At 36.6% G+C, this 27,522-nt stretch overlaps 1 protein-coding gene across 1 annotated transcript in view; it reads right to left on the reverse strand.

Annotated features, from left to right (window-relative positions):
- Positions 1-27,522, reverse strand: part of CERKL (ceramide kinase like) — a 104,353-nt gene that overhangs the window by 2,640 nt on the left and 74,191 nt on the right. The window contains exons 4-11 of the mRNA XM_037523660.2: positions 19,316-19,379; positions 13,606-13,748; positions 6,471-6,545; positions 5,549-5,726; positions 5,084-5,143; positions 4,519-4,544; positions 4,317-4,425; positions 1,290-1,386 (exon numbers count right to left, since the gene is read on the reverse strand). Of these exons, the coding sequence (XP_037379557.1) occupies positions 1,290-1,386; positions 4,317-4,425; positions 4,519-4,544; positions 5,084-5,143; positions 5,549-5,726; positions 6,471-6,545; positions 13,606-13,748; positions 19,316-19,379 (752 nt within the window). The remainder of the gene's footprint in view (positions 1-1,289; positions 1,387-4,316; positions 4,426-4,518; positions 4,545-5,083; positions 5,144-5,548; positions 5,727-6,470; positions 6,546-13,605; positions 13,749-19,315; positions 19,380-27,522) is intronic.

Consider the following 27,522-nt stretch of genomic DNA (forward strand, 5'->3'; position numbering starts at 1 on the left):
TAGTTTAGCTGATGTAAAGCTAACTGTAGTGTAAGGTTTAGAGATGGAATTTAAGAATCACCTATGTCCAAATTTACGAAGATGAAAAAGCTCAAGCCAAAGTAGTTTTCACAAACATTTGCCTGCTTCATCCTTACTTTTTAGGTTGCAAAAGTTGCAGGATAGTTGTGTTTAACTGTTAGCACTCTGGAATGGCACAAGGTAACCTTAAAATTTCAATTTTCTTATTGGTCTAAGAGAAATAATTCTTTTACTAAAGTTTATCAAATAGCTTTTTAGTAGAAGTATACAATAACTATTTCAGTTTATGTATGTGACCTGAGGTTTAGTCCTAATATGTTATAGCTTGACGTAAAAATTCTGAAATTCATTGAAGCTTGTAGGTTTACAGAAAGTTTTTGAAATTTGCTCTGTGAAACTGTAAAGCCACTTCCTGGCCCTGGAGGATGCTCCCAAGTCCTTGGGACCTGAGACCAAAGGCCCCCACCTTCATCAGCCTTCTCTAGGGCCACAGGCAAGGGAAGACTGGTCCCCAGGGACCAAGGCATGCCTCACTTTCTGTTCTGCAGCTGGAAACAACAATGGCACTGTCTGCAGAGACAGAAATGGGAGATATGCAATGGCTAACTCTGACCAAAGACACAGCTGCTAGTCCCTGGCTGCATACACTCACCTCATTTGTTCTCGCCCAACTACATCTAAACACATTTTATACTTGAAGAAGGTGTGAGATGCTAGGGTTTTACCTATATACCTCAAGACTCACCATATCAGACATTCACATATATCCAGGATCCATCTCCTACAAATTAGGTCTCTTTCAAACAAAGCCCATAAAACAAAATATAATCTGTCGCCACATGTTCTAGTTTTTAATAAAATCATGTTTCAGAAAGTGATATATTTTTAAACATAAATCAACAAATGGCAGGAAAAGCTGAAGGTCATAGCTTTAGAGGAAATTTGCTGCCATAAAATCAAGAAGGCTAAAAATCTCAAGTTTCACTACTTTCCATGTTATAAAACACTCTGGTATGTCATTTCATTTTTTAACTCACATTTCAATAAAACATTCCATTTTTTACTTTTTCTGTACAAAGAGCAACAATGACAAAAAGCATGTATACAACCACTCACCCCTAGCTAAATACAGGCTAATATGCACTAATACTACTGATGGAAAAAAAGATTAATAAATTAAGAAAACAAGGCTAGACTTGATGTCAACTCTTACAGAGTATCTCTTTCCATGATTAATACAGATTTGTAAATAAATAACTTTACTATACCTGATTTTTAACACTGGCATATCTTTTCAGGTGTTTTATGAACTCTGGTCGAGAAGTGTTTCGTGCAACTATAAGAGCCATACTTCCATTATTTAATCTGAAATTATTTTAACAGCAAAAATTTCATTACAATATCACATCAAAAATTACTCCATTTCATTCCTCCTAACAAATATGCTTACTAGAAGCTTTGGGTGACATAAATCACATTAAATTTACCAAAAATTCTTAAGCTGTACCTTGCTGTGTTATTTTTTAAAGGACACAGCTTTCAAATCAGTTATTTTTAGACAGCTGACTCCTCAGCAAGTTCTTACATTAAGAACTTAAACAAACTACTATGTATTCTAGTCACATATCAAGATAGAATTTAAAAATCTATTTACTTAGGAATTGTACATGTGAAACTATGTGCATTTTTAAAATGTTCTGTAAAATTGTTATACCATTTGTATTAATAAATAGTTCAACACTTTCCAAATCTAAAGTGACTTAAATATTTACTTATGTTAAGGTCTAGGTGACTTGGGACACTAAGTAAGTAAGTCAAAGTGGCCTTGGATGGATGCAATGGAGCAAAAAATGCTGCCAGTTGGGTTCATTTACATGACCGGGCATTTAATCTTAAGTAACTGGTTCAATACAAGAGACAGCAAATTTAGAGGGGTGATTTAGTCCCAAAAGGCCAGTCACAAATACATCTAGCTTTAGAAGGCATTGTACAGAAATACATGACTTCTATCTAGTTTTATTTCAGTGCAAATGTAAAGTTATTCCAAGAATAATGATGACATAAAAAAAATCTCCTTCTGTTTGATCAAAGCTTAGAGATATGAGAGCTTGAAGATTTTTTAGCCATTCATTTTATGTAAAAGAAAAATGAATATCCCAAGTTTAAGTGACTTATTAAAAAGCAAACAGAAAAGACAACAGGGACCAGAGTTCTTCCTTCCCAATCAATGCTCCCTTTACCCAGCAAGCCAGCCCCTCCCAACCAAAACAAACAGCAGCAAATGTTCAGGGTAGTGTTTTATGCATCCTTTACTTTTAAAGGTTGCTTAATTTTTACTCAAACATGAAAAATATCTTATGTCTGCTTTTCTATACTTTTACTAATTGAAATATACCCCATGTCTCTGGATCTGTTCTAAATGTTTTATGTGATGGTGAGTTTAATCTTAGAATACTAATGTAAGCGTATTAGTTCTTATCAGCAATTTAAACAGATATTTTGAAGTAAATGAAACTTATCTGAGGAAAAATTATCTCTGGTATAATTATCCTGAATCACTCAGAAGGTACATTCATCTCTATCTCTGGTCAGCCAAGACTCAGTGTAAAGTCCTCTGCAAAAATAGGACCTTTGGTTGTGATCCACACAAAAGATCTCTAGTCATCCTTCTCTGAAAATTTCATTAATCTGATTAAATTTGGAGAGTAAGCACTGGACTTCCAGGCAAGCTGAGAGGGACTGTACTCAGAAGAGGCCACCTCCCGTGAAGGTCAGGGGGAGGGGGCTTAGATAAGCATTATCTAGTCATGTTGAACACAGCCCCTGATTCAGCTGCTAGCCAGCTCTTCACTTTCAGTGGGGTAGATTACATAAAGGAAGCACAACACTTGGATTTCTGAGGGTATGGTGGGGTGGGGGGCTGAGGGATGGATAATAAGGCTCAATTACTATATTACACAAGCTTCAGATATTGCTTTCTGGCATCTGGATTTTTAACATCAAAGTCTATAATCCCACTTTTTCATCTTTAACTTTGAATATTAAGCTCTATTGAGTCTGAATAATGGTACATATGACTCTTCTTCCCACATATCTTCATTTCCATTGCCAAGGAGAAATTTTGATTCTACCCAGTTTGCTAACAATCATTCTACAGGAAAGTTGAAAATCATCATTTAAATAGAGTTAAATAATCAGCAAAGTACAAAGTTATTCGTTCACTTCCAGCTAAAGTATCTAGATTTAACTATATAGTAATATTTATGATCCTTTCCTCTACTCTCTATAGGAGTGGGAGAGAAATATTTTTGGACCAATAATGGATAGCTGCTTACTATTTACAATAGCTAAGCTTTGGAAACAACCCAAATGCCCAAAAATAGATGACTGGATCAAGAAGATGTGGTACATATACACCATGGAATATTACTCAGCATTCAAAAAAGATAAACACATGCAATTTGCAGCAACATGGATGGTGCTGGAGGGGATCATGCTCAGCGAAATAAGCCAGAAAGAAAAAGAAAAATACTGGATGGTCTCACTCAGAGCAGGAATCTAGAAAACCTAAATAAGGGACCAGGAAAAAGAATAACTATAGGAAAGAAAAAATCAAAATCAACAAACAACTATGAACCAGAGACACACTATGGAGTGGGGTGGCGGGGAAAGGAGGGATGGGGTCAAAATAAGGGGGTTGCAATTGTATGGGGAATATAAAAATAAAATTAAAAAAAATGGATAGCTGCTTAAAAAGAACATACAAGATACAGAATATCTTTTGTAGATTAAAAATGATATAAAATATAGATTTATTGTAAAGAAAATGTGGGCAATAGATTCACATGTACCACTATTCACATAAATATAACTGAAATGTTTCCTTTGCCTAAAGGTATCGGGTATACTTAAATATCCCTTAGCATGAAAAGCATATGTATGTCTGCACTAAAACTAGAAAATAGAGATAGTCGTAAGAAATATCAAAATTGAATATAGTGTTCTCAACTGGTAAACATAAAGTAGGTCTAGTAGGCATAACATAATAAAACATCAATAAAATTCAAGGAATATTATTTTAGCCACAGTGATACTGAAAGATCAGAATTGTCAGTTTTTCTAGTTTAAAAGTTGTTCTCAACCTGCTCTGAAGACAAATCCTTTAGAATCTCTTTTTAAACAAAGACAGATTACCTCCACATAAAATTCTGTATAGACAAGAGATAGGGTGGCATGCTGAAGAAAAATGGGGGTTATAGCAAAGTAAGAAGGATTCAATAAAAATGCTCACTAACCTGGTATTAGGTGCCAAGCCTCTAGGTGCCACCGAGCACAGGCAAGGGATTGCCATAATGCTGACATTCAAGAACTGCCCCCGGATCACTCGCCAGTGACCATTACAGTCTATAGGTAATGAAGATGTCAATTATTTTCACTCACAAAAGCAAAATTCAATAAAGCCTGACTCAGTTCTCCAAGAGATAGTTTTAGACTTACCAGATTTGGGAGATCCCTGTGCCTCCCTAAAACAAAAAATGCAAAAAAATAAAAACAAAACACATCATACATGGAAGTAGCATCCATCAAATATGAGAAAATTAGAGAACCCAATATCATATTTCAAATATTTTCTTAGAAAGTAGGCAAAGTCTGTGAATCTTATAACGTGTTGATTTATTTATGGTATTATTAGTAACATTGACTATAATATTAGAGTACTTCCATTGTGTGGCTTTGTATGCCACAGAAGACTAAAATACTCATGAAGACAGAAACTATAGGTTTTATTTATCTTGCTATTTCACTGACTCATTGTATTCCGAGCACCTGTGTAAAGCAGGAACTAAGTAAATACTTGTTGGATGAGTCAGTGGAGTAAATGGTTGTTTCTGAAGTCAGAAGAAGAACTACATGGCCTGCTTGATTCTGCAGGATTCCACAATTCCATATTCCTGGCTAATATGTTAGAAAAACAAAGATCACAAGTCTAATGGTTATATCAAATTTTATGCTTTAAGGAAAGAGGCAGATATGTATAGATTACATTGAGGTTTTTACCTACCTTTCTTGTAAATCCTGAGAACTATTAAGAGGTAAAAATGATATTTCACAGTCTTCTGGCCTAAAATATAATAAAATTTATAATTAATAGAGAGAGCTTGCCATTTGCAACATGAATGGAACTTGAGGCGATTATGCTAAGTGAAATAACACAGACGGAGAAAGACAAATATTGTATGGTTTCACTCATAGGTGGGAGAAAAACAAAAGAAAAAAAACAAAGCTTAGACTGTGGTTACCAGAGGGGAAAAGGGTTGGGGAGCAGGCAAAATGAGTTAAGGGGGTCAATTGCATGTTGATGAATGGAAACTAGACTTTTGGTGGTGATGGTAAGGTAGTGTTTACAGTTATCAAAGTATCCCCTGAAACTTATGTAATGCTATAAACAAATAAAAATAGTACTTTAATTGAAACAAATAAAAACAGTCATTGACTCTATGAAATTTTTGGTTTAAGAACATCTTACTTAAGTTTTGCCAAAGCCTTAATTACAGCAAAATCCCTCCGCTGGTTAGGGGACATCCATCGATGCTTTTCTGCCAGGGCCAAGGTTCTTCCACCAAAGCCAAACATGGCTGAGAACCCAAATCGAAGAAGCTTGCCAGTGGTGCTGAAGGTACAGACATCGACTGGTTGCACGTGCCCTTCAATATTAGACTAAATGTTAGTCAGGTAGTGCAGGAGGGCCAGAAATGGCATGCAGAAGAGCACATGTAATTTCAGAAGAATATCTCAAGCTACTTTATGCAATAATGAGTATCCTTGCTTTTTCTTCACCCCTCTTTACCTACACCACTCCAATTGCCATCTGGAAGTTTTTCAGGTACTAAGCAAAGAAACAAAGCAATTATGGCAGCTTACTGCTATTCCATATAAAGCATGCTTCAAAATGTGAACGTGAAATAGATCTGCAAAGTAAACTTAAATATAAACAATTTTCCACTGCATTTTACCTAAGCTTACATACTAAACATCAAGTAGGATAATAAAAGTTCTACTGGACAGGCACCAGCTGAAAAGGTTTTTGTGGGTTTTTTTTTTTTTCCTTTTGATAATTCTAACCCTTGGATCTTGGCACACTAAAATTACATTATACTTCAATAGTACACACATTTTTTCATGATCTAGCTATAAAACAGTGATATTCAACATCATTACAATAGTTTTTCCACCGAGATTAAGGAAAACTTTATTGCTAATAGAGCCTAAAATCTAAGAACACAGCATCCCAAAGAGTGAAGCTTTGTCCTATTAACTTTTGGGTTTCAGTCAAACATTTCTCTGCTGTGTGAGACAAAGAATCTCTCTTTCCTTAGACAAGTCTGACAGAAAATAGTCTCCTTATACAAATAAAAACTTGAACATGAACTCCTTTGAAGAATTCTTACCCATTATAATGTGCAAAGTTGCAGTTACCACATGAGGAATTCCATGAAGTGAATGTGCCAATATATTAGTGGAGCCTGCAAATCAATTTAAAACACGTGCAGTCAACACACTCCATATTTTATTTATTTTTTTAAGATTTATTCATTAATGCATACAAGACCTGGGGTGTAGGCCAGAGATGTGGGGGTGGGGGAGTGAAATAATTCACCAGAGACAGAGTGGGGAACAGAATAGGCAGACTGCGTGAAATACTCTGCTGAGGGGAACAGTGGGTGAGTCAGGAGAGGTCTGTTGCGCCATGTGGGTTGCACTCATGCTGGGATTGAACTCATGCTGCAGGGCTTTGGATTGCTTCATAGTGTGGTGCTTAACCCTTCACCACCAGGGAGGCCCAATACACTCTATATTTTAAATTAAACATTTGTTACTTTGTACAAATGTCACTGTATAAATGGCAGATGAAATTTAATGGAAATCTTATTTACATTAAATGGTTCCCGAATCATGGTTAATTTTTAAATAACTTAAAAGTTAGGAAATAGTTTATAATATCTAGTTTGCAGTTCTCACCAGGAATGTCTACTTTTCTCCCTCCTACCCCCAAAATTCTAGCTATATCAAAGTCTACTCCATCCTTATAATGAGCACCAACAGAAGAGTGGCTCTGGAGAGCAGAGATAGACAAGTGGAGACAAAAAAGACCCAAATAACTAAAAAAAAAAAAAATTCCCTAAGCACTATTAATACAATGACATGCTTTAAGTACAATTTAGAAATTTTGCTATAACCGTTCATCCAGTTATGGATGCTATTACCTGAAAAATGGTATCCTAAATGCAAAAGGTAACTCTACAGCATCTACTATTGTATATAAATCTGTATCGAGACTATGGCACTTTTATTTTCATAATCATTAGAAGTTAAGGTCAAATGAATTTTTTGACCAGCGTACAGAGGGAAAGAGCCCTCTCAAGTTAGGCCCCTATAATATTTGTGTCTGAGATCTTGGGTAAAGGGACAAATATCAGGGGTCTCTGCAATTGTTAGGAGATATAAAGGGTTTAAAAATTAAAACTACAATTTTTCTTAACTTAGAGAATGAGAAAGAAGTCCCATAAAGGCAGGATCTGGGAAAGGGTGTGACATGTACCACCCCTATCATGGATTGATTTATTAGGCACATTCCCATGTGGTCACACATAACCTACTATTCAGTTTGTGTGACTTTCGACTGGTAGGTGCTAGGGTTACTCAGTTGGAAAAGCTAAAGCAATTTAGATATTACCAACCAAGACTGTCATTAAAATAATATTCATAAGGGACCTATCTAAGCATTAATCTTTCAGACCTCTAGTAACACCAACACAAACGTAAGTTTACACTAGCAAATTTGATAGCTGGTCAGCACTATTTACAATAGCTAAGCTTTGGAAACAACCCAAAAATGCCCAAAAATAGATGACTGGATCAAGAAGATGTGGTACATATATATCATGGAATATTACTCAAAATCACAAAAGATAGACTCAAGCAATTTGCAGCAACATGGATGGCGCTAGAAGGGATCATGCTCAGCGAAATAAGCCAGAAAGAAAAAGAAAAATACCGGATGGTCTCACTCATAGCAGGAATTTAGAAAACCTAAATAAGGGACCAGGAAAAAGACTAATTATAATAAAGTAAAAATCAAAATCAACAAGCAACTATAAACCAGAGACACACTTGAGGGTGTGGGGAAGAGGAAGGATGAAGGTCAAAATAAGGGGGCGGTGCAATTGTATGGGGAATATAACCAAAATGAAAATGCATACATTTGTGCAAAAATGAAAAATGATGTAAGAATAATATATTTTAAAAATAAAAAAATTTATAGCTGGTACCCATGGATTTGTAGAAAAGGAAGTTATGTTCTGATTCTTGTTTCTCAGAAAACAGTCTACAACCTAGCCCCAATAGCAACAGCAGGGTGCTTAATACTGTATTGACAGCAACAGATGCCTCTTCAGACCTACTGGGTCAGAGTCTGCATTTTGGAAGATGTGCAGTTTACAGTGTATACACAATAACTTGGAGACGTACTCTTAGAATGTGTGATGCAGGAATCAGCAGCATCAGTGTTACCTGGTTCTTGTTAAAAATGCACATTTTAGTTCCACCTCCAACCCACTGCATTGGAATGTCCAGGTGTAGAAGGGCCATGTTTTGGCAAGTTCTCAAAGTGATTTACTTCCACCCTAAGGTTTGTAAACAAGTGGTCCAGAAACCAGTTCTTAAACGGATTTTTACCCAGGAGTCAATTATCTAGGCCCTTGAAGTTATTCACTGACCCCCTGTGGTCTGCCTGCCGTTTGGCCATCTAATTCTAATTAATTTGGAATGGGTGGAAAAAAGAGAGGAAACAAATCAATCTATCTTTTTTCCCAATCAGATTTATGGTAAAGGTTTAAAAGGAGGTCACACAATTAGAGAGATATTTAGGATGACCGATGGATTACAGTAGTCCATGAAGCACACTTCCCCCATTACCATGGTTAATCAGAGTAGATCATAAAAGCAGTGCTCCAGAAACGCTAGTTATAAAAATAATGTAATGTTGTCATGTGCAACAGACAATAACATATCATGACTCCAGAAAATAAAGCTCTTTTATCCCCTGCAAGTCTGAAGTATGCACTAGTATGCCCAAGCACAAATTCTTCCAGAATGATGGCTTTTTTATTTTTGCATCTTCTCAGGCTTTGCAACTTTGCAGACTGCCCTTAATTCTCAGAAACTTGGCAGTGAAAATAAACATGACCACACATCAGAAAATTATTTTACTCATCTATTCTGAGAAATATGTATCATCGTCTTTAAGCAGTCTTTTATATTCTGAAATAAAAAGTTCCTGAGGAAAATGGATGTTAAATTGTAAAACTTGATCGCTCAATATTTTTGTTGGGATAAACAGATCACAGTTTTTGTTTAAGGAAATTGTACTCTATTTGCAAAGATGTCTACATGCCAAAAGAACATGCTGCTCACATAAGCAACTATGTAATTTTAGCATCCTTCCCAAAGCTATAAATGTTCTACCTCAAGGTAAACATTTTAATTAGCTTGAAAAGTTATTTTTCTTAATGCTACCAGCAACTTTGCTCACCTTCCACCTCCCAGACCTGCTAAAATGTGCCAAGTACAAGGAGTAGGGCAGAAGTAGCTTTTCATGTGAAGCATGACTGATGGAAGGGATCAGGCAGCAACAACAGAGGCAAAAAGAAAGAAAGAAAAAAAATTGTCCTTGGAAGTGCAAGCACTTCTGCAGAACAATTAACTTAATTAACTAGACACCATGAATATTCATAAGGCCGTTAATGTCTCCCACATCCAAACAGATAAATGTGATGTAATGACTTCCTAGTCAAGCATATCTAAAATTCTCATGAAAACTGCACCTACACTTTGGTTCTTTGCCTGAAATATCATAGAAATTAACAGTCCCTTGGCAATATTTTATTCTGCCCAAATTAATTGGAAAGCATGAATTTATTTATGTGAACTCTACAGGAATATATGGTTCACACCATCAGTATGTGGATTGAGCCTTGTTTTACAACAACTGGATTGCTTTTTTATTTTTATGTCCTCTCAGGCTTTTTTCCCTAGCCTCCTCCTCAACACCCTTTTAATCGGAATCTCAGTATAGTTCCTTAGCACCAGTTCCCATAGCAACAAACACCATTGCTAATGGCCAGCAGTTCAAATACAGGCTTCCCCACATCTGATCCATTTGAGTCTGACCATAATTCAGCAGCTTAGTCTGTTGGCTCAGTGGAATAATTTACTAAACACTCTCCCTCTGGGTGTCTCTCTCCAGGAGGTAAATGGCTTCAAAGGCAGACTGTCTTCTATGTTCAGATGGGAACTTCCTGCTTAGCTCTCATTCCAATTCTGTGACTATCAAAGCATTGACTAGGCATACAGTCCTCCTCTTAATACATCCTGTACACAACTTCCTCCTTATTTATATGGAATCAATAAGCTGGGATACATCATCCAGAGTTTTCACAACAGGCTATATTTGTTAAAGAAAAGTATCCAAATGGCATTTCTGCAAATATCCAGTGTTTTTAAAATACGCTTTCAAAATCAGAGATATGCTTAACCATTGATATGATGAAAAAATTCAATGCTATTCCTCTGTAAAATCTGAGTTACTTTTTTTTCTAGGTGCATTGTAATAAGCATAGGTTTATTGTGTTGTTTTTTTTTTTAAAGATTTATTTATACAAGAAGTGCAGGAGGATGAGAGAATTCGCCAGAGCAGGCAACAGAACAGGCAGACCAACAAAGTACACTGCTGCGGGCGGCAGAAGAGGTCTGCGCGCCATGTGGGACCTTCATCCGGCAGCTGGGGATCGAACCGGCGCTGCAGAGGCTGTGGACAGCTTTGCAGCCCAGCACTCTAACCCCTGCGCCGCCTAGGGGAGGCCCTATTGTGTGTATTTTTAATCAGCTGAAGATATCGGCTTAATGAAACCAAACACTTTTCTCCACCCAGCTGTGGGTTCTTGCTTCCATGTTCACAGGCTCATGATGAGCTCCCCTACTTTTCTCCATCATCATCAGTTTCTTCAACATCTTACCTCCATCATCAGTTCTTTCAACGTCTTACAAAGAACGTTTACTAAGACCTGGTCTCATATTTTATGTTCTTTTGTTGGGAGGGGGGAAGGAAGGAGGAAGGAAGTAGGGGAGACAGACAAGGGAAGGGTGGGGAGAGGGGAAGGGGACACACAAGGAAAGAAGAGTGAACATAACTGAATTACACCACTGAGGGGAGCAGTGGGCAAGAGGAGAGGCCCCTGCACCTTACGTGGGGTTGGCTCCCTGGGCCGGGTCTCGAACTCAGGCCGTAGCAGCAGTGGTGGTAGCACTGAGCCTTAACCCGCTAGGCCACTAGGGAGGCCCTTTTCTCTACCTGGCTTTATGGGCTACTAGTACTACTGGAGGAGCGCGTCTGCTTTGGCAATGGTGAAGTGATTAAACACCTCATAAACCCTGCATCCGCAGGTGTAGCCCATGTCCTGAGAGAGCAGTGAAGGGTAAACAACGCGGCCTGGTGTCTGCACATTGGTGAACCTGCACTCAAGTGGGCCTCAAGTTTACAGTCCGTGCGGCCCATATGAGTTACATTTTTTTAAGATAAGCATAACCACCCGTTTTTGTAGCTAACCAGTGTGCATGTTAAACGCATGCTCATGGGGACACACATCCCCGCACTTTAGATGCATGGCAGTGAGTGACCTCAGGAGCATCAGACTAATGAAGACCAACATTGACCTAAGCACATCCACTCTGCAGGAAGGGAAATGCTCAAAATTTCACCATTCTAGACAGAGCTAATACAAGGACACAGGCCACAGAGCTGTGCCAAAATGTGTCTTTCTTTTTTCTTTTTGAGTTGGGATTATTTTGTTCTCTTCTACTTAAAGTCTATTATAGTGTTTTCTATATAAGTATTACAGTGATCAGCATATATTTAAACATCCATCTTCCTTTAAATCCTTGCTTCAGAAAAATACTATACTCTAAAAGGGTATTTGCAGGGCCTCCCTGGTGGCACAAAGGGTTAAAGCACCACACTATGAAGCAATCCTCGGCTTTGGCCTCAGCAGCATGAGTTCTATCCCCAGCTGTCCAGGAAGCAACCCACATAGAAAGGTGGACATCTCCTGTCTTATCCTCTGCTCCCCTCAGCAGCGTATTTCAGTAGTCTGCCTGTTCTCTTCCCACTCTGACTACGATGAATCCTCTCACCACCCCCACCCCCCGCATCTCTGGCCTGCACCCCCAGCTCTTGTATGCATAAATAAATATTTTGTAAAAGGGTATTTGCATATCCTGTGTTTTTAAAAATTTAACAATAAATAGTATGCTGAAACTCATTAATGTGTGTATTATTTTCTCTTTCCAAAGGGAACATATCTTTTTTTTTTTGGCTTTTCTTATATTGATAACAATGTGTGATGTTTTTAAAATGAAAAGAAATAATCACATTCTTTCACTATTGTTTGCTTAAATAAGGAAGAGTGACTTGTGAAACACCATAAACTTGCGAAAGCTGTTTTCCTCTTTTCTGGCCACAGTGTTGCTCTAAGTTCTCTCTGGAGCTGAGGGCCTTCTGTCCTACTCCACTCCCCACTTCAGGAATCCCCCTAGTTTCAGAGCAGGGAGTGCCCTTGCTCTGAAACTCCTAATGTTCGCCGCTTACCAAATACAAGTCAGACACTGTCTTGTGGCAGCCAGCAGTTACCATGGTTTGGGCCTACTGTGATGTCATTATCACCCAACAAACCAACTATTTTCTGTTCCTCAATACTCCTGGGTTTTGCCTTCGCATTTATTACTTTTGCATCCAAGAAAATACACTCATTCTCTTCAGGCTAGCTCCTAGCCATCTTTAGGCCTAACTCAAGTGCTATTTGCTTTATAATGTCTTCTTCACATTTGTTCATTTGGTCAACTTTGACCATTTACTGTGCCACCTTCTATTCCAGCTGCTGGAGACACAGTAGTAAATAAAAAGACACACTGCCCAGCCCTTAAGAAGCTCACCCTCCAGTGCACTGACACTCCCAGTGAGGAGGAGTCCCTCTGGCATTCTCCAAGTTATCTGTTTGTACTTTGATTTTGGGAATCCCACATTTTACCCCATATAAAATCATAAGCAACTTGACGGGGATGGCCCTCTTTTGAGATTTCATACCTGGGTGATCTTTCTAACTTTATGGGAAGGTAAAATAATAACAATCCCATTTATTGATTGCTACACTATGTATTAAACTACACTATATATATGTATTAAACACTCTGCACATACCATCTAATTTAATACTACAATAATGTTGCAGTAAAGTACATAGTATATATGTATATTATATTACCTCACTTTTATGGATTAGGAAAATGAGGCTCAGAGAAAATCAAATAATTTGTCCACAGCCCACATTTACAAGTGGAGATGCCAAACTTTGGTCTTTCAGACTCAAAGTCTGGGCATTTAACTCTGCGCACTGTCTAGCTTAGGAACTGAGTCAGGACAAGATAGGAAGAGAAATTCCACTAACAGTCCACGGCCATTCATTCCCTTGCCTGCTGGTATCACGCCGAGGGGAAGTTGCGCTCGGACAGGAGTCAGGATGTGGTCTGTTTCTATCCCTGCGTTCCTCTGGGCTCTAAGGAGCAAAGCATGAGCTACTTCACTGGCAGATCCATCTCCACCAACACAGACGACACTAGAAAGAAGAAATTAAGTATAAGGTTGCAGAACTTCAAAATAATTGGTAATAATTCACAACATCTAGGATTCAAAATATTAGTCTTACATGTCCACGACTACTCACGTACACTTTCAAAGACTGTAGTATGTGTCAGTGACTAAGAAGACATCAGTACTAACCTGGCAAGACTTACTTCACAAATACACTGGGATAATACCACAGACTTACAATACTTTTAAATGGGTTGAGCCATGAAGACATCTGCATTTGTTAACTCACATCTGACCTGCATTTTGCTCTGTGAATATTCACATATTCTCACTTTGCTTATGTTAATAATAGTCATATGCAATTCATTTAACCAGTCATAAAATCCTAATTTTCAGTAGAGTACAGATAAGACAGCAATAAAAATCACATAAAAATATGAAACCTTAATTTAAGAAACTCATAATTATCATTAGTATATGAGTAGAGTAATTTCAAACCTGAACTGGTTTTCATCTCCTGGACACGACTGCTATATGGCATGTTTAAAATTAGTGTTAATACCCATTGACCCTAGACAGTATTGCTAATATTTTGTTTAAGTCAATTATAGGCATGGTGAGGATGGGATTCTTTAAAAGTAATATATAAAAAAACAGAAATTTGTTTTTTAATCATTTATATTTAAAAGATGCAAAGTAATCTTAAATATCAAAATATCAGTAATGTACACAAAATGGAACATTTTACATTACTGGAAACAGGTGCCACACAATCCAGGGTCCACAGGGCCCGGCAGGAACAGAAGAGTGTGCTCAGTGCACAGGAGAGCCTCCAGCTTCCTCACTTACCAAGAAGGCAGGCCAGGGGGATCCATCTTCCGATATTTCTAGAGAAATCACATATCCTAAATTTTGGACGAGTCTCCTAATTTTAAATACTAGAAACTAACATTTGATATATTAAAAACAAAAAAGGTGTGCCAAGGGCCATAATCAAAAGGGGTTACTGGGTCCCTTGTTTAGGAAGTCCCAGAGGGTGGTGAATCTAGAGGTGGGGGGTACTTTTTCCATTAGCTCCCTCCACCTTCCTCTTAGCCTCCTGGCCACCTGCACCTGGGTAAGGTTCAGTCCAAAGACTCCATAAGTTAGAACAGACTCCAGCACATGGACTATGACGGGAATCATTTTTGGCCAGGAGCATCCTTTAATGTCTGATTCCAGGGGTTCACAACGTGGCCAGTGATTCAGAGAAAAAGAGGGCCAACTTTATGTAAGCTGATAGGCTGGCTCTTTTCTACTAAATGCTCAGAATTCTAAGGGGGAGGAAAAGGAGTCAAAACGGGGGAAGGAAGATCACAAGGGACTGTGGTGGTAGATCATGGGTGCTATGGCTATGGTGATGGGAGAACTAGGGGGACTGCACCTGAGGGGAGAAATCAACCACCACCCAAAAATTAACAACAATGTAAAAACAATTCTTTTTAAATCCTCAGAATTCTGTGAAATAGGTGTTTGTCTTATCTTTTTAATGGGGAACCCAAGGTTCGATTTGAACCTAGCTGTACAACTTAAAAATTTCTTCAAAGCAGATGTCCAAACATTCTATGAACTTAATTTTTTTTTAAGGAATCACATTTTTTTAAAAGATTTATTTATTTATTTATTTATTTATTTGTTTATTTATACAAGCACTGGGTACAGTCAGAAGCGTGGGAGGGTGAGAGAATTCACCAGAGCCAGAGCGGGGAGCAGAACAGTCAGACTGACGAAATACGCTGCTGAGTGGAGCAGCAGATGAGACAGGAGAGGTCTGCCACGCCATGTGGGACCTTCGCTGGCAGTCAGGGATCGAACTGGCGCTGCAGAGGCTGCAGGCAGCTTCACAGCCCAGCGCCCAACCGCTGTGCCACTGGGGAGGCCCTCTATGAACTTAATTTTAACTCCCAGATCCACATCTGTCTGTGTGCTGAGGTGTGTGAGATATAAAAGGACTACATAAAATCATCCCACCAAGCATCTAACTTAGCACAGAGGAACTTAATTTCCATAGAAGATGGCAACCCAATCCCCAGATCCTGCATCTAGTTACAGCAAAGTGAACCTGTCAAACACACTGTTGGAATTAATAGCGGTGGCATTTCTGTGAACATGCTCTTCTACAAAAATCTTTGAAAGTTTGTCACAACACAGTCTGTTAAATATTTTGAAACTATAATGAATGAAGATAATTAGAATAAATAAAGTAACATCTAGTGAATAATGACTATGTTCCAGGTGCTGGTCTCAGAACTTTGCATGTATTGACTTATTTAATTTGAACAGTAACTGCACAGAGTAAGATAATTTTACCCTCAATTTAAAGATTAAGAAATTAAGGCATATAAAGATTAAGTAACTTTTCCAAGGTAATGAAGTAATAAAATTTAAGTCTGAAACCAGAAAATTTCTTTTTAGACTGCACTACCATTAAACCTAGTATATTCTCTTCCTAAAACCAATGTGGAACTGAATGAGTTAGAAAGGAATATATTTATTTTGATAACTCCTAGATCATTAAGATTACCTCCCCACTTAGTTACCTAGAAACTGTACTTAGTATATAAACATATCACAAGTCTGATACTAAAAGAAAAAACAAAAATCAACCTTTTAAAACTGAGGGTTACTCTAAAACATAAACCTTCGAGTAACTAATTATTTACGTGTGATACCACTTACGTTTTTAGGATAAAAAAAATCTTAGTGTGACCCCATGTAGAATGATTCTGCCTAGAAAAGTACAACTGGAGGAACTTATATCCTACCTGTAGTGAAAAGTGATAATACATTTTTAAATGGGTATTTTTGTATTTGGGTAAGGTATCTGACTATCAACCAATATCATCTTTGAAATGTGTAATATTACTGAGGTTTTGATTTAGACTTTATTTTTTTAAAAAGGTAATTTTTAAAACCTTACTTAGTAGCTAATATCACAGTCACTGTGCTCAATGTTAGTCCAATAATATAAAGGTAGGTTTTTGTAGGTCTAGTTAATGGTGAAATTAACAGTAATTTTACCAATTGAAATTTAAGAACCATGAAACAAAGTTTTAAGTGTATTTAAAATTGCATCAGAAGTATAAGTCAGCTTAACCATATTCACATTCATAAATTCAACTGCTTCTAATTTATGTACCTGATATTAATCTTTATTTGCCTATATAGAACTTCATATTCATAACCGGTATAAATAGGGGACAATATGGGAACTTAAGCTCCTAAAAATTCTAGCAATGGATCTGAGAGTGTTTGCTAGGACTCACTGGAGGTAACCAGCTGTCACAAGTATGGATATTCTGTCCCTATTGCATTTAGAAATATGTCACGATGTATCTTTCAAGGAAACATGTGTAATTGTTAAAAAACTCCAAAATCTGATAACAATTCTTGAACATTATTTTTCAAATACTATTGCTTCACTGAAAATAACACCATTTTCTTGGATCTTAACTTCTCTGGTTCTGTGTTTAAAATGCTTTAGGTGATTTCCTAATGATTGCTTATTAATATTTCTGCTGGAGAAAGCCAGAGATGCTCCCGGCTCAAGTTCTTGAAGGTTATTATAAGCCCCTTTTTCATCAAAATACCAAGATACTTGTGGATACTGTACCATCCTTGAATCCTCTGTGTGTGTGTGTGTGTGTGTGTGTGTTGAAGTCATTTCTTAAATAGGCTCAGAAAGAAGGAATTAAAGAGCAGAGAGCATTCCATTTTTCAAGCAATTCTACTACTTAGAGAATTGTTCTTTTGTAGCACTAAAGACACTGTTTTCATTGTTCTTCTCATATACCTCTCTATGCAATTCTAAACAGAGCAATTTAAAATTACCACTTTATGAAATCAGTAATCCCAACCACCATTATCAAGTCTTACTGGAAAAACAAAGCCTATAAAAATAAAAAATCTAAAAGATTTTAGAACATACATGACTTTCAATAGACATTCTAAATCAACACACTGTAAGATTTAGAAACAGTTAAATCACTGGAACTTCATTTATGTAATGGCCAGACCAAACTATTTGGTTTATAAAAAATGTGGGTAATAACTACAGGATCTATGTAACTTTTAATGCCACACCTGTCACTTGAAATAAAGAATCAAGCACGTTCAGGAGAGGAAACTATTATTGTGCTGTACGTGAGCATTCATCTCATCATTCTGCAAAGGTCTTCATGATCCTAATCACAGTATATTACCAAAAGAATATATTTATAGATAACATGTTTAGCAGAATACTTCATAATGCTGATGGGCAAGATCAGTTCTCCTATCTGTGATGTCTGTTAATCCCATTACATAATTATGTGTTAAAGAAAGGGATTGTTTTAAATTCAACCACCATTTTATACTCACAAACTGTGTGCCAGAACAGCACAGTATATTAAGATAGGTAGCCAGTGGGCATGATTACCCCAATTAGTTTTCTTAAATTGTCTACTTATAAATTAATTTCCTAGACATAGCCTATTAATCAATATAAGTATAAAGCTCTGAAGTAGTCTCCTACCTCAGTATTCAACCTTAATATTTACATAATTTAGATTTATTCTCTATTTCCTTTGTGAAATTATGTTTTACTTACAAATTTTTTTTTCATCCTCTAATACTGTTTTCTCACCAAAAAATATTAAGCATTTCTTTGAAAAAAACTCTGCTAATTAATGTTCCATTTTGACTATGTCACTTTCCTCCCTAAAATATTCCAATAGTTCTCTGGAAAAGCAACACCCTTGACCTCAGTTGAAAGGTCCAGGTGATCTTCCTGATATTGAGCCTCTGGTTGCCCTTTTGCCCACCACCATGTAATACAAATAATTCAATCACTTCCCACCTTTTACACCTCTGAAATGTTCCTTCTTGCAAAAAAAGTTCCCTAAGAGATTAGTTTCATCTCCTATAGCAATCCTACACTTTAACCAAATGACTTACTTAATTTTTAAAAATGGCCATTTAAGTGTGTCCCTTGCTTTTTTCCTAGTGTTTGCAAGCCAGTGAACAATCTCTGCACCCTCCAGCAACATGAAGCAAATAATTTCCAGTGCCTAGTGTGGGTAACACTTATTTGGCAGCCATTAAATTATACGAGATAATTAAAAGTAGCATCTTCTATTCTTTCTGAAAATACATTGTTTTTATAAAATCATAGCCAAACGAACCATAGTTATTAACACTCAAATTTATAAAAGAGGCTTCTAGTACAATGATGCATAAAACTAACAGCATATTTTCATCAATGCTTTTTTTTAGATATTCACATGATGAAAGTCAAGAACTAATGATAATAGACACAAATTATGCATGTGAAATAAGTGCAAGGTACACACTATAGGCTTCAAGGTACTTATGATGAGTTTTCTCCTTTTGTTTCCTATGCCAGATCCTATGAGGTGGATATCATGCCATTTCATCGTGATCATTTTTTGTTACAGATAAAAATGAAAGAGTTTAGTTACAAATCTCACAGATACTTAAAATTTATAGGTGCTAAATACAAGGATGAAAACATTTAATAACAAGTAATATGATAACATAAATAACACAACCTACCCATCAAATCCCTGGAGTTCACATTCCTTTAGCAGTGACAGTGCATGTCCTTCATATTCTGTTACTGTGTTAAAAAAAAAAAAAACACACATACACAAAGTGAAAGTTCTAAACAATGCTTTATACTTTTAAACTGGTTTGGCAGGATAATACAACAAACATATGGTGAGGCCATAAAATAACATTTATTCTTGAATATTTATATTTTAATCATAGGAAAGAGGATTAAATGTTAGTTGCCTGATGTATATTACAGCTTTATGTAAAAAAAGGGCTCCACACTTGTTCCAAGTACATAAGTCATTTGGGGATATCCCACACATAGCAGTTAGATAATTGATCTTGATCCTTGTCTGTTTAGTGTTCACTAAATAAAACACATTTCCTTTAACTCAGAAGCTTGGGAGCAGCAGTATTTTGAAAATAAGGCATATTAGTTGGCACCGAACAGTCAATGTTAAATCACTTTGGCAAACTCACATGAATAAATTAGTTGAAAGGTTAGTGTAAGATTTACATACTAGAAGAATGTGTATCTGGAACTGCTAGACTAAAAAGAGGAGGAGTTGGATGTGAAAATATGAAGCAAAGCCAAGACCATTGATAACAGAACCACAGCCCAAGAGGAGGGGAGCACACAGGCGCACCAGAGCCTGGGTCCTCGGAGGAAATGAATCTGTCACTCCCTATCGCTGTCTCTAAGTCACGATGCCCTATGCAGTATTGTAAATGCCAGTAAAGACAGGATAAACTGGCACAGTGCAGATGGCACCAAGCATCCCAACCACATTTAGCATTTTCTAGGGCAGCTCTGCCAGAAGAGACAGCCCAGCTGTATCCACCCATCAAAGATTTCTGCTGACTGACATGACATTGCAGATGGATTTTTTGTGTAAGAATGTGCATCATTATATGCAAGATTACATTAATCTTTCATGCCTGTCTGTCCCTGGTGCCAACATGGTTCAAGCTTTCCCTACAATGTTTTTAGATATTGTTAAAAATTATTAGTCTTGGTGTCTAAAAGCATCATTCTGTATCCAGCAGCATTACATCGTAATTCTCCCATAGCTTATTCAAATGCTATTAACATTCACATGAATAAAACCTCTCTTGTTAAATTCTAATGAAAAGAAAGCTACAAGAAAACTAAATCTAAAATAATACCATAAACTTGGAAGGTTAAGTGATCACAAATGATTGTATGCTGAACATTCACTGATAACAGCAATGAGTTCTTACAACCTTAAAATGCAAAATACAAAAATGTCTTACCTATACACATTAAAATACTTAAGGGTATTATGAAGAAATATTTATGCTAATGTCAGTTTATCAAGTCATATTTTTACTTTGGTAAATTTTCTCAAATTCAATACAAAATTATTTTTAAAATTATGCTATGGGATGATGCTATATTCGTTTGGTAAAAAAATTGAAATATTCTGTATTTTTCCTTTGATCTTGCAGATAGAATTTGACTATACACTGATTCAAGTTATCCAAGAACAGGAATTTTTCAAGGCATTGTAATAGTTAAATAAAATAATTGATATGGAAGAGAGAATCAGAAAAGATGGAAGAAATCTGATCATAACATATCAGAATAAGGAACAATTCCTTGACCTCAAGGAGATGATATTTTGGAGACAAAGGAAATGCATGAACTTTTCAAAAAATAAATGGACACTATAAAGTAGTAAGCAATAATTCTAAATAAAAATAAATGTAGCAGGAAAGGATTGAAAGTAATCTGACTACTCCAGGTAGAAAAGGAATCAAAATGTGTTTTCAGACAGCATGGTAAGGGCTCTAGAATCAGAAAGAGCCAGACGCAAATTAACCTACCCCAAGTAAACATAAAAAGTAGAATGCTATGAGGCCCAATATCAAAACTCAAACATAACAAAATGAAAACTATAGCCCAATTTCCCTGATGAACTAAGATGCAAAATCCTCAAAATCTTAGAAAATTGAACTCAACAATGCATGAAAATGATCACATGCCATGACCTAGTAAGGTTATTTCAGGGACATAGAGATAGTTCAACATCTGAAAATTGAGGTGTGTAATTTACCACATCAATAAAAGGAAAGATAAAAATCATACAATCATATCAATATATGCAGAAAAGGCATTTGATAAAAGTCAACATTTATTAGTAAAATCCCTCAAAAATGGAGATAGAGGGAACATTCTTCAACGTAACAAAGGTCATACATATCAAACTCACAGATAGTATCATTCTAATGGTGAAAAACTGGAAACTTTTCCTCTCAGATCAGGCACAAGACAAGGATGTCCACTTTTACCACTACTATTCAACATGGCATTGGAAATCCTATTTAGAGCACTTATGCTAAATAAAGATATAAAAGGAATCCAAACTGTGAAAGAAGTGAAACTATTTCTACTTGCAGATTACATGATAAATATACTCTAAACACTCAACTAAAAGAACTAAAACAATAAAGCAGTACACAAAGTGGCAATTTCCAAAATCAATTTACAAAATTCAATTACATTCCTGTAGGCAAAAAAAATGAAATAGAACAGGAAGAAATCACAAAAACAATCACATTTACAATTATATCGAAAGAATTAAATACCTAGGGGTAAAGAACACAAAAGAAGCAAAGATCTTCTACAATGAAAACGATAAGACATTGTTGAAAGAGACACAAAGAAATGGAAAGATAATACCTACTCATGAATTGGAAGAATTAACACTGTTAAATGGCCACTTTATCCAAAGCAATATAAAAATTCAATACAATTCCTATCAAAGTTTCAATGGTGTTCTTCAAAAAAACATAGAACAAACATTACCAAAATATATATGAAAACCATAAAAAAAAACCCAAATAGTAATCCTGACAAAATAGAGGTGACATCACCTATCAGTCAAATGGTATTACAAAGTAACAGCAATCAAGAAAGTATGGTACAGGAACAAAACCGTACATACAAGTCAATGGGATAGGATTAAGAGCCCAGAAATATACCCACACTTTCCCGGAGAGTTAATCTCCAACAAAAGAGCCCACAGTATATATTGGAGAAAGGAAAATCTCTTCAACAAACGGAGTTTGGAAAACTGGATAGTCACATGAAATGAGACCATTATCTCACACCATACACAAAAATAAACTCAAAATGGCACAATACTTTGATGTAAGATCTGAAACCTGGGCCTCCCTGGTGGCACACAGATTATGTCTCAGCACTATGAAGCTAACACACCTGGTGCAGCAGACCTTTCCTGTCTAACCTGCTGCTCCCCTCAGCAGGTTATTTCAGTCACTCCACCTGTTCTGCTCCCCACTCAGTCTCTGGGAATCCTCTCACTCCCCTGCCCTGCACTTCTGGCCTTCACTCCAGCTCTTGTATGCATAAATAAATCTTTTATAAAAATCTGAAACCACAAAATTCATAGAAGAAAACAGGCAAGATACTCTACAACATAGGTTTCAGTGATATCTTTGCAGATTCAGCACCAACAGCAAGAAAACACAAGATAACATACACAATTGGGAATACATCAAACTAAAGAACTTTTGCATACTGAAAGAAAGTATCACAAAAACAGGAAGACACCCTGCTGAATTGGAGAAAATAGTTGCATACATCCAACAAAGAGCTGATATCCAAGACCTACAAAGAACTCATACAACTCATCAGAAAAAAAACAAAACAAAACAAAACAACTCAATCCAAAAAATGGTCACAAGAGCTAAACAGGCACTTCTCTAAAGACATGCAGATGGCCAACAGGCACATGAAAAAATTCTCATCATCACATTCAGATGGAAATGCTATTTTCTTTCCTATCCTACAGGTACTTGAAATTTACTAAACTCAAAAATGGAATCCATCATTTCTACCTTTCAAATAGCAATATATTGTCTTTCAATTATATTTTTCTTTTTGTGTTCCATCATCTATTTCCCACCGCCTAATAGAGGAAAATGACTTCCCCCTAGATTATCCTCATCCTTCGCGCTCCTCAACCAGTCAAAATGCCTAGGGCAGATGTGTCTGTATTTAGTTATGCTGCAGCATCCCTCCATTTTCTCAAACCAGTGCCCTAGCTCTAGTCACAACAGCCTCTTCTCCAGTCTTCCTTTATCCCTCTCTAGTCAGAGTGACTTTTCTCAAACACATAGTTAATCATAGTGCTTCCCTATATTAACGACACTGATGGCTCTACATATCCCCAGAGATAAAGTTCCAATTCCCTAATTGGCATCTAAGTATTGAAAATGGGATTCCCATATAAATATCCATAATTATTTAAAGGATAATAAGAACCTTACACCCAAAATTCTCATATTCATGTTGTCTCGCTCCCTTCTCCATATATTGCATAAACATTTCCTATCCAGGTTTTTATTACAATGCAGATAAAGTTGGCAAGGAGTAATGCCTTAGTCTACTTGCATCTTTTGTGACTTAGTTTTATCAAAAATACCTAGCTTTTGGCTGGGCGAAATCAGGAATAACAGGAGGCAATTCCTAGAAAGGGAAGGTTTCAAACTGAGACTTAAGGAACCAATGAGATAGATAATACAAGGAGAAGAATTGGTAAATGTGTCAAAAATTAGGACCATGATTCTAAATGGGGAAAAAGGAAACTGACAACAAATCTCACTTTGACTATCTTGGGTCAGTCAAGGGTAGGTCAAGAAGTAAAAATTCTCGGTGATCAGACACTCCCTGGGTCCTGAACTGGCAGAGAACAAGACTGCATTCAGAGACTCATCTCTGCCTGTGGTGATGATGATGATAACCTTAAAAGCTAGCAGTTTTGGTAATATAAAGAGAATGTGCATATTACTAGAGAGATCAAGGGAAGTTATGATACCTGCTTTTTAGTATCTCAACGACATATCCACAAGATGGTACATATTTTGTATTACTACAAAAAATAACATCTACCCTGGTAGATAAAAATTACAAGGAGACAAATGTTAGCTCACTAATTCTCCACATGGTACAGTGTGTGCCTCACACAGGCATTTAAGCTAAGGAGCAGGTGGGTTTTCAATCCAGCCAGAACACCTCACTCAACATGCTGGGTGACCAGGCGTTGAATCAGCCCAGAAGAAAGGGCACCATTTGTTTTTTATGAAGTCAGCATAGAGAAGATGCCTTTTTCTAATCTGCACCAAGATCACTCAGGATAAGAATGTGTGACAGCCCTGCCAGTGATGACATCCACTGATTGACTACAGGGTGCCAGCTGGGCTGTCATTGCTGAGTGCCACACATCTGCACTCCACCTCACAGGCGAAACTGAGCTAGATGGCCTCTCAAGTTCTTTCTAGTTTGACTTCTCTGCTGCCTTGCTTTTTTCATTTTATTATCCCATGAAATACCCTATGAATCTATGATCACTCAAAATGCCTCTCACACCTTTAGTGATATGCTACTTGGGGAGGAAGAGAAGCAATTATATCCTATGCTAGATGGCCTTACCATGAGAGGTCTTCTTTGACGGATATACCGATAAGTTGCCAGAAAAAAGTAATTGTTTTCTCTGGATTCTTTCAGAAGTTTTTCTGGTACCATTAGTTAAGAGGCTGCATTGGTCCTGGCAGCAGAGGGGGGGATGCAACTTTGGTTCAAATATTTCAAAAGATGCTGAAGTAGGCAAGGTTTCGGCACAAGCCAAAAATGAAAGAGCATGTGTGTTTTTATTAATGAGGTGAAATTCATTTTTTAAAGAAATTTATGGAAACATTACTTTATAATCTGTATCTCCAGCCATAAACCATGTCTTATTTATACAGTGCCATCTAAGGAATGAATCATTGTGTAGAATTTATTATGTAATTCATATTCTATTTGGACTGAATAATGTATACAAGATACGTTCAAAACAAGTCATACAGCACATGCAGAAGTAGCTACTTTCTGCTTTATTCTTTCATATAAGCTATTTTTTCTTTCAAATGAAGTGTGAATTGGACCTTATTAATACATATTTTTATGAAACTGAACCAGATCTATGACATTACTTCTAGAGCACTTTGTAATATACAAGGTAGTTTCAAATGTATTACCTTATTCCAATTACAAAGCCACACTGTGCAATTAGCAAGATTAGAAAATGCTTCAAGTATCCATGCTCATTCAGGTGTTCACACATAGGAATCTTTTTTTACATAAATATTTAGCCTATATATACCCAAAAAATAGTTTAAGGAAAAGTGCAATTTTATAATTTTGCCTGTAGGAGGAGTGTTAGGCAGCTAATAAGAAGTCATTAGGCACAAATATATAAGTAAATTCTAAATTTGCTTAATGTTTTGTATTGTAATTTTATGTTAATCTAAATATGATTCTATGACATTTGTAATTTTAGAAGAAAATAACCCTAAATCATATTTCTTTCTCCAATACAATTGTTTTAAGGAGAAAAATACATTCTCATTATTTTCTCTACATTAGTTAAGGCCTTGTGTACTAGTTTCCTTTCTCCAGCCTTTCCTCTTCCTGTCTACTCTTCATTGTGTTGACAGAGTAGTCATCTTCACTAAACCAGATTACATCACTATGATAAAAAATTTATACCAGCTCCAGATCAATGTGTGATGCGTAAACTCCTGAGTGCAGCACAAAGATCCTCTAATGCAAATTGCTGGGAGCCTGCCCAGAGGCCATTTTGTCCTTTTCTCCTTAATAGAATCCAGATTCAGTTCAGGCATCCTCACCTCAAGCAAAAGGGGGTCTCACCTCAGCCCATGAAAAGGATCTTGATGGAGAAGAGAGTGTGTTCCAGGTGGTGCCTGGGTACTATAGTAGGCCAATCAAACTGAAAGGAAGACATTTTAATCCTGTTCAGGATTAGAGTATGTTAGTTCTTACCAATTCACTGGCAATCATTTCATGACTGATTAAGATAAAGTCAAAAGTGAGGAAGACAAAGTCATGAATGAACTCCCAAGACAAATGAACACACACACACATACAGACACCCTCCCTTTGTATGTATCTACTAGCATGCCTTCCTTCCCATACTTCTGTCTTTACACAGAAATCCACCCCCCCTTTTTTTTGCCTTCACTGACTTTCTAAACTGTCCAGTTAAAATTTCTATTTCAAATGCTTTTCCTGAGTCTTCTGATGAAAATTAGTATCACCCTCTGAGACATTATGGCTTTTTAATGTATGTCTTAAATTAGTTATTTTAAATGCATATTTGGGTCTCTAATAAACTAAAAGTCACTCAAGAGTAGGTAGCATAGCTTATTCATCTTGCATTCTGCGTAACGCTTAACACAAACCGTTCAACACAACTTTCTTGAATGGTATGGAGTAGTACCCACATAAAACTGTTCTGGATATTAAACCAATGAAATAAAATAATTCACATTATTGGGTTTGCTAGTAAGTTCACCTAAATTTCAATTGTTTCACTCAACCATGAATTTCAAATTTTTCCTTCTGCTGAGTTTTGGAAAACTTTAGTGGAAAGGAATGATATATCTGAATTATCTCTTTTCTTTATTGATCACCTTTAAGTAAGCCAAGTATCACAATGCTGAAATGCTGACTCCTTCACTACATTTTTTTTTTTAATTCAGTAATTCCTCTAGAATCTTTTAGGGCAATTTCTCTTGGACTTCCATTATAGTATATGTCTCCTGGTATCGTTTACTTTTCACGAAGACTGCCTTTTCTTTTTAGGAAATTCTTTCTATCCCAATCCATTAAGTCATGAGGTGTGAACTTCGATAAACTTATTATATTGTGAGATGCATCTCCCTAGCTTACAGCTAAACAAAGTCAGATCACTCTGAATCCCTTCCCCAGGAATTTATAACTGGACTAGGAGATTTCAATTGCTCTCTGCTCTGTTTCCGGCATGGGTTTATTATGCAACTCTCTTCATCAATTAATACTTACTACAAATTTGCACTGTGCTAGTGAAACTACATAGAACTAAAAGCACAAAAATTGAGGATGTGATTCTGGAAAACATCAACCCGCCTTTTCCAATCCATTCCCATAAGAAAATTCAGTCTCAAGAAAACAAAGGAATTTGATCACTAAATTCAAAAAGTTGAAAAGGATTTTACTAATCTTTCCATTAACTGTAGCATTACCAAATTTCTATTTGCCTTACCACAATCTAAGTGCTTTTCTTATTTTGGAATGAATTTTAAGTTTTTGGTTTTGCTAAATTCATTTCCAACCAGCA

The sequence above is a fragment of the Talpa occidentalis genome, unplaced genomic scaffold (assembly GCF_014898055.3).
Source record: "Talpa occidentalis isolate TD23 unplaced genomic scaffold, MPIMG_talOcc4v2.1 talOcc4.3, whole genome shotgun sequence".
In the NCBI taxonomy this organism is placed as follows: Eukaryota; Metazoa; Chordata; class Mammalia; order Eulipotyphla; family Talpidae; genus Talpa; species Talpa occidentalis.